The sequence below is a fragment of the Scyliorhinus canicula genome, chromosome 4 (assembly GCF_902713615.1).
Source record: "Scyliorhinus canicula chromosome 4, sScyCan1.1, whole genome shotgun sequence".
Lineage (NCBI taxonomy): Eukaryota > Metazoa > Chordata > Chondrichthyes > Carcharhiniformes > Scyliorhinidae > Scyliorhinus > Scyliorhinus canicula.
The window spans coordinates 110,740,157-110,754,212 of record NC_052149.1 but is presented as its reverse complement, the minus strand read 5'-3'; the positions used below and the strand labels follow the sequence as shown (position 1 = coordinate 110,754,212).

Sequence of the window (14,056 nt, the reverse complement as noted above, 5' to 3'; positions counted from 1 at the left end):
TCAGACAGCTGAGGGACCTGTTTATTGATGGGAGGTTTGCGAGCCTGGGGGAGTTGGAGGAGAAATTTGGGCTCCCCCCGGGAAACATGTTCAGGTATCTGCAGGTAAAGGCGTTTGCTGGACGGCAGGTGGAAGGATTCCCTTCGCTTCCCGCGAGGGGGGTGAGTGACAGGGTGCTTTTGGGGGCAGCACGGTAGCATGGTGGTTAGCATAAATGCTTCACAGCTCCAGGGTCCCAGTTTCGATTCCCGGCTGGGTCACTGTCTGTGCGGAGTCTGCACATCCTCCCCGTGTGTACGTGGGTTTCCTCTGGGTGCTCCGGTTTCCTCCCACAGTCCAAAGATGTGCGGCTTAGGTGGATTGGCCATGCTAAATTGCCCGTAGTGTCCTAAAAAGTAAGGGTAAGGGGAGGGGTTATTGGGTTACGGGTATAGGGTGGATATGTGGGTTTGAGTAGGGTGATCATGGCTCGGCACAACATCGAGGGCCGAAGGGCCTGTTCTGTGCTGTTCTGTTCTATGTTCTATGTTCTATGGGGGTCTGGGTCGGAGAGGGGAAGATATCTGATATCTACAAGGTTATGCAGGAGGTGGAGGAGGCGTCAGTAGAGGAGCTGAAAGCTAAGTGTGAGGGGGAACTGGGGGAAAAGATCGAAGACGGGACATGGGCTGATGCCCTGGAGAGGGTTAACTCTTCCTCCTCATGTGCGCGGCTTAGCCTCATCCAATTCAAGGTGCTGCACCGGGCCCACATGCCCGGGTCTAGGATGAGTAGGTTCTTTGGGGGTGAAGACAGGTGTGTCAGATGGTCGGGGAGTCCAACGAACCATGCCCATATGTTCTGGGCATGCCCGGCACTGGAGGAGTTCTGGAAGGGGGTGGCGAGGATGGTGTCAAGGGTGGTGGGATCCAGGGTCAAGCCAGGATGGGGACTTGCAATTTTTGGGGTTAGGGTGGAGCCGGGAGTGCAGGAGGCGAAAGAGGCCGGTGTGCTGGCCTTTGCGTCCCTAGTAGCCCGGCGAAGGATCTTGCTACAATGGAAGGATGCGAGGCCCCCAAGCGTGGAGACCTGGATTAATGACATGGCGGGTTTTATCAAGCTAGAGAGAGTCAAATTCGCCCTGAGAGGATCGGTACAAGGGTTCTTTAGGCGGTGGCAACCTTTCCTCGACTTTCTGGCTCAACGATAGGGTTCTGGGACAGCAGCAGCAGCAACCCGGGGGGGAGGGGGGGGGAAGGGGGAGGAAAAAGGGCGGGGGGGGGAACGATGACTATGTTTGTTTATTTAATTTTAATTTATTTTTAAGTTCTCTTGTTGTTCATTGGGGTTGGGGGGTGGGGGGGAATGTGATACATGCGTTGATACGGTCTGGGGGTGTTACAGCTATTATGGGGTTATTTTGATGCATTTCATTGTTTGTTGTTATATTTTCTGTAAAAAATTCCAATAAAAATTATTTTAAAAAAAAAAGGAATTTACAGCTGCAGTTTTCTCTCTCTGAGGCAGCAGATATCGGGCATGGGTGAGTTTTAAAACAGTGATTTTTTTTCACTGTCTATCTGGACTGCTCTCTGGCTTCTAGACAGAGGTCTCTGTTTTGGGGAGTCTCTGGTGGGGGGCTTTGTTATGGGGGGGACTCTGGTGGGGAGACCTGTGATGGAGGTGTTTCTGTTTGGGTTCTCTGCAATGGGGGGGGTCTCTGGTAGGACATCTTTGTTATGGAGGGTCTCTGGTGTGCGTCTATTGGGGGGTTTCGTGGGTGGATCAGGTGGGAGATCTGGTGTGTGTGGGATGGTCTGCATTTGCATTGCGGGGGGGGAGGGGGTCCACCGATGGACTTTTAGGGCAACTCCCTTAAAGAGTTGCCCACTTGGCCCACCGCGAGGTCCACTGTTCCAGGACCACGCTGGAAAATTCCTGCACTAATCCACGGCCATTTCATTCCTGGCCCAGAGGACCGGAGAATCACAGAGGCATGGAGAATCTGGTGCTAGCCCATTAATTGGATGCAAATGGGTCAATTTGATCTATTTCCACCCTCCTGCTAGCGCAGGGCACCAACCTCAACTGGCGGACTGGACCATCAGAAATGGATTGGCATCCGGATTCTTTCAGCGACACTGGATTTTCCGCCACATTGGGAACTTGTTTGGCGCTTGTTTAGCTGACTGGGCTAAATCGCTGGCTTTTAAAGCAGACCAAGGCAGGCCAGCAGCCCGGTTCAATTCCCGTACCAGCCTCCCCGGACAGGTGCCGGAATGTGGCGACTAGGGGCTTTTCACAGTAACTTCATTGAAGCCTACTCGTGACAATAAGTGATTTTCATTTCATTTTCATTTCAACTCCGCTACCAGTGGTGCACAGACAAGAATCCAATCCAATTTCTGTAGCAGTTCAATTTTCGTACTATTTTCACCTAATATCTGAATTCATGTGTAGAGTGCATTTGAAATGCTTTTTATTATTTCTTTAAGAAAAAACGACAAAACAATTTAGACTTCCGATGACGGGAATGTGCTGAGAAGTTACACATCAGGTGGCTCTCCTCCCGAGAACCTGTAGAATAGTCACTTTTGGCTGGAAAAACACCTGCAAACGATGCAATTCATCCCCACACCACTAGAAATTGAAGAAAGAAGGAAAGATTCCAAACAACAGCCAGTCCGGATGCCCACTTGAAAAGCATGAAAGCCGACATAGTCTTCCTCCAAGAGACGCATCTGAGGGAGAAGGACCGACTGCGGGTAAGAAAGGGTGGGTGGGACGACCTACTATTCCTGCTCGGGCAGTGATCTTCAAAGTCGGGGGCGAGACACGCAGGTGGGTCGTGGGTGTGTGTCGAGAGGGTTGCAGATCCGTCCGTCACCACGCTCCCGATTGCGCAAATTCGCGCGCAACAGCCGGCTTTTAACTATGCCGGCTGCGAGCGGCCTTTTTACCATATTAAAAAATTGCACACCACTGCGCATGAGTGCCCACTCATCGGTCCACATGCGTAAAACTCTGCGTATGCGCACCGATGACCGGGCACATAGGTGCAGTGCAACCGCATTTTTTTTATATGGTAAAAAGGCCGCTCGCAGCGGCATAATTAAAAGCCGGGTGCTGCTCGCTCTGCCCGGTTCGGATGTGCTCGGTTCTTCTGAACAAAGCTAAGCCGAGTTTCCCCTGGCGACTAGCACCATCGGACCCACCCACAGAGATCCAGCGCCATGGCCTCCACCTCGGAGCTCGCCTTTATCTACAGAGCGCTCATCCTGCATGACGACGAGGTCACTGTCACCGAAGACAAACTCAATGCCCTGATTAAAACAGCTGGTGTGACCATTGAGCCTTTCTGGCCTCGTCTGTTTGCCAAGGCATTGGCTAATATTGACGTCAATAGTCTGATCTGCAACGTTGGCGCTGGTAGCAGTGCCCCAGCTGCTGCAGCAGTTGTTTCCACCACTAACCCTGTTGCTGCTGAAGAGCAAAAGGAAGAGAAGAAACAGGAAGAATCTGAAGAGTCTGACGATGACATGGGCTTTGGTCTCTTTGATTAAACGTGCCGTGTAACAACATTGTTACAATTTACAAAAAATAAATAAACATTGGAAATAAAAGCCGGCGTCTGCGGGTGAAGACCGCGGATTTGCGCTATCGGAGACGCAGAAGATTTAAAAAAAGTTTCTATGTAATCTTCCTGCCTGAGGGAGGCAGAGGGCACAGCTCCCGAACATCGCCATTGCGTGCTTTGGGCGCGATTGCAAATCCTCCATTTTGTCAGCAGAAAACAAGGTAGAGAAAATGGTGGGCTGCGAAGGTCGGCCACCGTGGGTCACGAAGGTCGGCCGGCCTTGGGTGTCGAAGGTCGGCCAGCGTGGGTCCAAAAGATTGGCCAGTTGATAAAAATGGGTCCCCGGAAAAGAAGTTTGAAAAACACTGTGCTCCGGCACGAGGGCCAGGGGTAGCCATACTGATAAATAAGTAGATGATGTTCACGGCAACAAAGACAGTTACGGACCTAGGGGGACGATGCATCATACTCAGCGGTGCCCAAGGGGGGCCACCAGTAGTCCTGGTGAACGTGTATGCTCCCATATGGTATGACACAGAGTTTATAAAGAAGACCATGACATGAATCTCTGACATAGACACGTATCAACTGATCATGGGGGGGTCTTGAACTGTGTACAGGACCCACGAACAGACAGGTCGAACCCCAAAACGGGAAAGATCTCCAACATGGTGAACGAACCCAGCCTATTCATGGAGGCCGGTGGACCCATGGTGATTCACTCACACAGGGGAGAAGGAGATCTCCTTTTTCTCCCAAGTACAGATAGACTTCTTTGTAGTGGGGAAATCCGTGCTTCCAGGGCTAGTAAGGGCAGAGATTACAATCGTAATCTCCGATCACGCTCACTATTATATGGATGTGAGGTTGGAGACGCGCCAGGCCCAACGCCCCCTTTGGAGGTTAGACATGGCCCTCTGGCCGACAAAGCTTTTTGTGAGAAGATACCACAGGCCATAGGCGAGTATATTACTCATAACTGGAATGGGGAAGTCTCACCCTCCACGTTCTGGGAGACGCTGAAGCTGTGATCAGGGGTGAAGTTATCGCTTATAAAGCACAAAGAGACAGGGTAGAGAGGGTATTTAGGCAACAGCTAGTCGACTCCATATTGGAAGTAGATGGGCAACACTCCGAGGCCCTGACCATAGAGCTCCTGGCGGAGAGAAAAAAAGTTACAGATGTACTCTGACCTGCACTCTATGAGGAAAGCAATTCACCAACTCCGCCAGGCATGGGGGACAGCTTTTGACAAAGAGTCATCGGACTCAAAACGGTAGCTCTTTTCTCTCCCTACAGATGCTGCCAGACCTGCTGAGATTTTCCAGCATTGTCCCTTTTGTTTCTGATTCCAGCATCCGCAGTAATTTGCTCTTATCAAACATCAGGCACCTGCTGAACGTGCTCATGACCCCATCCACGGAGAGAGCACCTGAAAAAGCCTGAGATAAAGTCGAATAAAAGTACCTCATAGAGGTACCGGAGCTGTTCCGGCGTGGAACAGGGTTCACCTCCTGGGTGAAACGTCTGTACAACGCTCTCACGGCGAGCATGTGGACAAATACCACCAGCTCTAAGTACTTCCAGCTGCATAAGGCACAGGCAGGAATGCCCATTATCCCCGCTACTGTTCACCACAGCAATTGAACCATGAGCGATCTCGCTTAGGGCAGCAAAGAATTGGAAAAGGATCCAGAGCACAGTCGGAGAGCACAGAATCTCACTCTCGGCAGATGACCTGCTCTTATACATCATGGACCTGCAAAGCAGCATGGAAGGAATCATGGCGTATTGAAAATTTTGGAACCTTCTCGGGCTACAAACCTAACTTGAGCAGAAGCGAGATTTTCCCGGTGAACCCGCAAGGGCGAGGGGCAGAGCCGGAGAGGCTGCCATTTAAACAAGCCCGGCACAAATTCTACAACCTGGGGATCCAAATCGCCCATGTCTGGACAGGGATCCACAAATGGAACCTGAACAGCTTGATGGAGGAAGTTAAGAAGGACCTGCAGAGATGGAGCACAGTCCCATTCTCCCTGGCGGGGAGGGTGCAGACGATCAAAATGAACGTACTGCCCTGGTTCCTCTTCCTGTTTTGATGCATCCTAATCTACATCCCCAAGGCCTTTTTCAATTCACTGGACAAACTGATTATGGCGGTTGTATGGGGGCGAAAGAATGCAAGGATCCCAAAGAAAGTACTACTGAGAAAAAGGTCTATGGATGGCCTAGCCCTCCCAAACGTGCAATATTACCACTGGGCAGTGACCACAGAGAAAGCAAAGGGCTGGATAAAGGAGCCAGAAGCTGAGTGGGTGCTTATGGAGGAGGGCTCCTGCAGAGCGGCCTCCCTCCGGGCCTTAGCCACAGCGGCACTCTCATCCCCACCTAATAAATACTGAACAAGGTGATAGCAACACTCCGGTCATGGAGCCAACTGCGACAACATTTCGGGTTAACCAAAATGTCCGATAAAGCCCCCATCTATAACTACCACAGGTTCACGCCGGCGTCTGTGTACGCCACCTTCAGGAGGTGGAGATAGGACGGGAGAAGGTTACAGTTAGCGGTTTTTACACCAACAATACGTTTACAACGCTCAAAGAGCTGCCGGAAAGATTCCAGCTGATGGGGGGAAATGACTTTAAGTACCTACAAATCAAAACCTTCCTATGATGGGAAACCAGGATGTACTCACAACCACCATGACGATCACTGCAAGAGGACCTGCTGGACGCAGACATCTTAGGGAAAGGGAACTATGGTGACATATACAGGCAACTGCTAAGGGGGGGCCAATACCCAACTGGACGAGACAAGGGAGATGTGGGAGGAGGACTTAGGGTTTGAAATAGGGTGGGGACTCTGGAGCGAAGCACTGCACGGGGTCTACACATGCACCTAATGCAGCTAAAAGTGTTACTCAGAGCCCACTTAACCAGAACCCAAATGAGCAGTTTCTTTCCGGAGATGGAGGATAAATGCAAATGGTGCCAAGACGGCCCAGCCAACCATGCCCACATGTTCTGGTCTTGCCCCAGACTTGCTGGGTACTGGGCAGCCTTTTTCGAGGCAATGTCCAAAGTGGTGGGGATGAGGATGGAGCTGCAAGAGTGGCAGTCTTTGGGGTATTAGAGAAGCCAGATGTATTCATGGAGAGGAGGGCCAACAACCTTGCTTAGCCTCCCTAATTACCCGCCGGAGAATCCTGCTCGGCTGGCAGTCAGCAGCACCACCCAAAGCTGCAGGCTGGCTGTCCGACCTGTCGGAATTTCTCCAAATGGAGAAAATTAAATTTGCCATCCGGGGGTCGGAAGAAGGCTTCCACAAATTGTGGGAGCCATTCACTCGGTCATTCCAGCACCTGTTTACAGCCAACAACGAGGAAGCCAAAGGTGAGGAAGGAAAAGCCACGACACAATAAGGAAAAGAGCAGGAGGGGGGGGGGGCATGTCAGGGGAACATGGAACTCAACCAAGTCCAACCAGAGAAGCAGGAGACATGGGGGGGGGGGGGAGGGGGGGGGGGGCAAGCACAACAACAACCTGAACAAAAGGGAAGAAAAGCAAAGGGAAAACCGGTGGGAAGCGAAACGTAGCGGACCACAAACACCACGGAAAACATTGTAAGGAAGAAAAAAAAGGGGGAAACCGATCTATTTATGTAAATAGTTGAAGCAGATCTATGTGTAAATAGTGTAGGTTTTACTTCTTATATTCTCTTGCTTAACTTCCACTGTTTGTTCATATTTATATTTGTTTTACACCAACAACAGAATAAAAACATTTAGAAAAAATGACAAATTGCCAATGACTTCAAATGCAGCCAATTGGCGATGCTCCTGATTCAGATTGAAATCTAGTAAAGTGACTAGGCATTCTGGGGCTAGGTCTACTATTGAGAATTAGAAAACACCTCCTTGATTTTAGTCAAGACTTTCTACATTACTAATTTCTACAGAAATAATCATGGGATTTTTATTTGTTGCAGTGGTTCTTCTGCAATTGAATTGCCAGGTAATTATTGAGGGCCTTGAAACTTTCACCCGGTTACTTGTGAGCTCACTAGTGGATATTTCACCGGTGCTTTTTAAATGAATGTCCAGCTTTCAAATAGGTGTCCACTGCACGATTGAAACAAAATCCTTACCCCTCTGAGATTGGATCTTTGTCAGACTGATGACTCTGTGGGAAAGGAAATAATGGCAGCCGTTTTCAACTTTAGTGGGTGTGGATCCACAGGACAGACAAATCGAGCTGTTAAATAAGGAAGGACGACAGCTAGAAGGGGAAGTGAAACTTTCTCATGGTATGTGCAAAGGCCTGCTTTTTCCTGGTCAATAGAGATATTATTGAAGTGGTTTGATGAAACATCATGCTGTTGCAATCCATCACTTTCAAATGCTTAATACTGGCATAGGTAACAAAATTTAGAAATCATTTCATTTTCCATCTCTGCATTGATATTAACGATGAACATCATAATGTGGAGAAATTGATTTGCTGCTTCCTTGATACTCCAGGAAGGTGCTTATTCAAAGTTTGCTTAGTGCCAGAAATACTGAGTGGATGATCCACTGGAGTTTCTGGGATTAGTTTCAGAGTGCTGTCAGTGTCATCACAAAGGGGAAGGAGTCCCAGCAACTGTCTGAGAGGTCCTCGCTTGCCGATATTGGCTCTTCACCCACCATTTTTTGATTTTGTAGACCTCACCATTATCTCCAAATCCCTCCATGGCTTAACTCCTCCTTGATGTGTTGGGTACTCTGGATCTGTGGAGACTGCGTTTATCTTAGCAGTAACATAGACAGGCTACCAACACTTGTAATAGTACAACACTATTTTATTTACTTAAGAGCTGTTGAACATACTTGCACTGTGGGTCGACACTATGTTAGATTGATTGAAGTCCTATGCCTAACCTGACCTCCCTATACTGCGAGCACATGGTGGATGTTTGTGCTACTGACTGCGGGCTCTGTCTGTCTCAGAGGCTGCATCCCGAATGAGCGGGAAAACTAGTGCCCTCTGGCTTTATAGTGACCGTTCCCTAACTGGTGATTGGCTGCTGTGTTGATTGTGTGTTGATTGGTCTTGCAGTGTGTCAGCCAGTGTGTGTCCCTGCACCATCATATACTGATGTGTATATTATGACACTCCTTATCTGTGTAACCTCCTCCAGCCCTGCAGTCCTCTGAGATCTTTGAATTCCTCCATTTCTGGCCTTCTGTCTATCCCTGATTTTCATCAATCCATCACTGACCACCATGCCTTCAGCGTTCCAGGTCCTAAACTTTATAATTTGTTCTCTCTACCTCTCCATCTCTATCTTATCCGTAAATGTTTGCTTCTTAAATGTTAACTCAGTGCAAAAACAAAACTGAAGCAATAATAACCACATTCATAGAATCCCAATAGTGCAGAAGAAGACCATTTGGCCCATCAAATCTGCACCGACCTTCTGAAAGAGCACTCCACCCATGCCTATTCCTGTAACCCCATCTAATCTGTTGACACTACGGGGCAATTTATCATGGCCAATCCACCCAACCTGCACTTCTTTGGACTGTGGGAGGAAATCAGAGCACCCAGAGGAAACCCACGCCGACATGGGGAGAATGTAGAAACTCCACACAGACAACCACCAAGGTCAGAATCGTACCCGGGTCCCTGGCACCGTGAGGCAGCAGTGCTAACCACTGTGCCACCGTGACGCCCATTTATTCATTCAGAAATGCTGAGTGGATGATCCATCTTGGACTCCTCTTGAAATCCCCAGCATCACAGATGAAAGTCTTCAGATAATTCGATTCATTCTGCATGTTATTAAGAAATAGTTGATGGCATTCATCCAGACTCAAAATGTTAGCTCACTTTTCTCTCCACAGATACTGTCAGACCTGATGAGATTGTCCAGTATTTTCTGGTTTTGTTTCAGATTCCAGCATCCGCAGTAATTTGCTTTTAACTTACAAAGGAAGATGAGTGTGGTTGTTGAAGACAAATGATCTCAGGCCCAGATATCACTACAGGACTCCCCCAGGGTAGTGACCTAGATCCAACCATCTAAGCTGCTTCATCAATTACCTTCCCGAGTAAGGTCGAAAGTGCGGACGCTCACTGCTAATTGCATATTATTTAGTACCATTCATGACTCTTTAGCTGATGAAGCAGTCTGTGCCCATATGCTGCAATTAAGACCTGGAAAACATTCAAATGTAGATTGATGAGTAGAAAATAATAAAAGTGCCAAGCGATAATCTAGAGATAATCTAGCCATTTCCCTTGATAGTCAATGGTTTCAACATCACTGAATCCTCCATCATCAACGTCACGCAGATTACCATTGGTTAGAAAGTTAACTAGACCAACCATATAAATTTTGATAAATAGAGATTCTGTGGCTACAAGACCAGGTCAGAGGCTGGGAATCCTGTGATGAATTATTCACCTCCTGGTTCCCCAATGCCCGTCCACCAACTATAAGACACAAATAGGCACAAGCCAGGAATACTCTCCACTTGCTTGGATGAATGCGTCTCCAAAAACACTCAAGAAGCTCAACACCATCAAAGGCAAAGCTGCCACTTGATCGGCATCCCATCAACCCACTTTGAGTCACTCTTCCCATCATTCATACACAGAAATGGCATCGTGTAACATCAACAATATTCATGGCAGCGACTCGGCAAATCTCCTTCGAAATCACCTTCCAAATGCGCAACCTTTACAACCTAGATGGACAAGGGCAGCAGACGCATAGGAACACCACCACCTGAAAATTCCCTCCAAGTCACACACCATTCTGCATTGGAACTATATTGCCGTTCCTTCATTGTCACTGAGTCAAAATCCAGGAATACTCTCTTGAGCAACACAGCTGGTATACCGACACCACATGAACTGCAGCAACTCACGATCACCCTCTCAAGGGCAATTGGAAAGGACAATAAATGATGGGTTGGCCAGTGACACACCTATCCCATGGACAAATAAAAAAAAGCTTTTTGTCACATGTTGTCTTGGTGTTAAATTTAGTTTGATATCGTCCTGTCTCGGGATGTTTTATTTCATTAAAGGTGCAAGATGTTGTTCGGATTGCATTGCTACCCAGCAACCCTTGAGGCATTTTGTGATCAAAATTGATACAAAATTGATTGGATGCTGGACTTTCGATTCAGAGCTTCCTCCCTCATTCTTCCTAAGACTCTTCAAGTCTCATTTTGGTAACCACCTGGAGACATGGAAACCATTAGTTTCCTATTGAAGGTAGACACAGAGGATTCCCCACTGCTTCTGTAAAAAGTTCCATTCAGTGACCTGCTCTGTAGACAACTGGACAAAGAGAATTGGAGTTTCCTAAAATAAATTTCAATTCGTAAACATACATGCAGATGGTTTTTCACTTCTAAAAACACCAAGTTAAGTAACTGATATTGCAGCATTTTGCAGATGTTTACTGAAAACTGAAAATATATTATAGTGAGATACAAAGGGTAAAATTGAATTTCTGTAGGATTGCAAAACAGCAAATTGAGCTCCACAACATCAAGAGAAGCACTGATTAAGCATTAAAACTTTCATAAGAGTACCTGATGTCATTGAAGGAGTGCAAAGTTTTCTAAAGAAGACTGCGGTAGTGATTCTCTTACCAAAAGGAACTAAAGTGAATTGTTCAACGATACTGATTATACGTGGGACAGTATCCAATGTTCTTAGGTTTGGCAGCAGCATAACCCATTTCAGGTTCATTCCTGGATTCTTGATCTCAAGCCAAGGCTCTCTGTTCTTTCATGTTTGTACTGTTGCCCTTTCCCTGCGTCAGGGCAGTTTGAAATATCTCCTCAGAGTAAAAAGCAAACATCATTGTTATCAGGTTTTTGAGGCAGGCTGAGTTTGTCCTAACGTTTGAAATTTTTCAAAAATCTCTAGGCAGTGGACTGGAGCCAAGATGAACTGGAAGGGCCAGGGGGTGGGGGGAATGTGGTTGACTCTTAAATACCCTTCGAAATGCACTAGACATAGAATGTACAGTGCAGAAGGAGGCCATTCGGCCCATCGAGTCTGCACCGGCCCTTGGAAAGAATACTCACTTAAGCCCACACCTCCGCCCCATACCCGTAACCCAGCAACACCACCCAACCCCTTTGGACACTAAGGGCAATTTAGCCTGGCCAATCCACCTAACCTGCATGTCTTTGGACTGGCAAGCACTCAATCCAAGGGCAATTAGAAAGGCAATAAATGTTGGCCCATCTAGCAATGCTACAATAGTCAATGCTACATATAATTCCATGGTGAGTGAAATGTTAAATTCTTCAAATAACTGCCCTGGAGTCAAATGGAGTGCTAATTGAACAAGTAAGGAAACAAAAGATATGTCTGGAGGAGGTGTGAATGGCAGAATGATGAGCAGCTACCACCTGAAAGCAAAAACAAGAGTCAAATGAGTTAAAGTGGAAACCTGCTAAGCTAAAGGAAATAAAATGGGGAACAGAGTTTCCGATCTGAAATTGGTGAACTCAGTGTTGTATCCAGAAGGCTGTAAATTGCCCGATGCAAAAAGGAGGTGCTGTTCCTCAGACTTATCTTTGGCTTCACTGGAACTCAGCAGGAGACCACAGTTCCAAGGACAGACAGCTCAACATGGAAGCAAGGTGGAAAATAAAAATGACAAGCTACTGTAAGCTTGGAGTCATGCAGGAGAATCAAATGGAATAACTTTGAGTGATTCAGTAAGTACTTAATTGAACATGTGGCTATCTGTCAGTAAGACTTCCACGTGGCAAATAGGAGAAGGCATACGTTTGTGTCGCCTATCTCTCAATAGTTGTCTGTAACTGATTGTTAAGTTTATTGCAGTAACTCTTGGGGTTGCGGTGCAGAGGCCCAAAAAATCAGGAGGGAGAATAGGGAATGATGTACTGCCAGCAATGGGAAAGTTGGAGAACAGTCCTCCTGCCCAGATGTCAATTGTGTCACTTAATTGGCCAATTAAGGGCCTTGGATGGGACCTCCACAGCTTGCGATGGCCTCCTGGTGATCCCTTGTGGACACTCCATGGGCTTTTGGTGGTACTTCTTACGTCCCGAAAGATGTGCTGTCAGGTGAATTGGACATTCTGAATTCTCCCTCAGTGTACCCAAACAGGTGCCGGAGTGTGGCGACTGGGGCATTTCACAGTAACTTCATTGCAGTGGTAATGTAAGCCTACTTATGACACTAATAAAGATTATTATTATCAGGCAAAATGAGGAAGATGCACAGATAGACCCTTCCAGTGGCAATTGCTGCCTCCAGCTTTCCAGCCTGTAATTGGGCCATTGGGCCCAGTCAAGGTCCAGCCCCAAGTGTTCAGGAGCTCTTTGTGAGGCAGGCATTAGATGCCTTTATTCTGTGAATAAAGATCCTAACGCTGGTTTTAAGACAAGAATGCCAAACAGTTCAACTGGAGCCCAGTTGTTCCAGCTCAGCAACATTCTAACCTAGAGTCCTGAAAGGGACCTCTTTCACCTTCCCACAAAGAGGGATACATTTTCTGGAGAGCTGAGTGGAACGTTCCACTTGGCCCTCCAAGAACATTATGATTCATCTGAATGTTGGATAGGACTGAATTCCTCACACCCTAACTGGTCATCTGGGAATGAACTGGTGAGGGTTGGTTAGCTCTGTTGAATAGATGATTAGACTGTGATGCGGAATGATGCCAACAGTATAGGTGAAATCCCCGTACCGGCTGTGGTAGTTTATGGAGGCTGCCTCCTTGCTTTGAACCATGCTTTATTTGGAAAAGGACACTCAAGCTATATAACCAATCCCTCTCTTTAATGGAAGGATATGTCTATGACCCTACATGAGCTATGGCTAATTAATCAACAACTGGCCGTCCAATTCCATTAGCAGCCCCGGCTTTTTGTGCTCCGGCAGTTGTGTCCGAATTTTGATCTCGGCGCATGCCAACATTTCGAAAATAACTGAAATCTCCACCTGAACCAAAGAACAACTATTCGGCAGCAGAAGCCATCTCTACTGAAGATAAACGGAATGGCCACAATGAATCATTGTCTGTTCCTTGCAACTCAAGGACTGTTCCACATAATTATTATTTAATTATTACCGATGATTGGACTCACTTTTTAACACTAATTCTTAGGAATGTAGATGCATGTGTTTTACCATTCTCTTTACCTGTTAGTAGTTAATAAACTTGGCCTCTAGCTTAACTCAAGAAAACCTGATTGAATTGGCTTATTTTAAACATAACTACTAGGTCTGGAAAAGGTACCAAGGAGAAGGGAACCTTGTTAGATTATATCTCTGTTGTGACCAGCAGAGAGTGTGTTTCATCAAGACACAGAGGGTGCGATCGAACGTCCTCGTCACACCCAAATCGGCGTCGTGGTGAGGCCGTGCAATCTCACGTGAGATCGTGATCTGGATCTGGCCCAGTGAGGGAGATATCCAGATTTACATATTTAAGTGAGCTATTAGGCTCATTTAA

The 14,056-nt window shown here is 47.2% G+C and overlaps 1 protein-coding gene across 1 annotated transcript; it reads left to right on the top strand.

Annotated features, from left to right (window-relative positions):
- The first annotated feature begins 3,212 nt into the window (after positions 1 to 3,212).
- LOC119964152 (60S acidic ribosomal protein P1-like) lies at positions 3,213 to 3,546 on the top strand. The gene has a single exon (XM_038793445.1). It carries the CDS (start codon positions 3,213 to 3,215, stop codon positions 3,540 to 3,542), a length of 330 nt encoding a protein of 109 aa, XP_038649373.1. The 3' UTR covers positions 3,543 to 3,546.
- The last annotated feature ends 10,510 nt before the right edge of the window (positions 3,547 to 14,056 follow it).

What these genes read in the sequence shown, in the direction of transcription:
- LOC119964152 (XM_038793445.1), top strand. Translation starts at nt 3,213, where the DNA reads ATGGCCTCCACCTCGGAGCTCGCCTTTATCTACAGAGCGCTCATCCTG.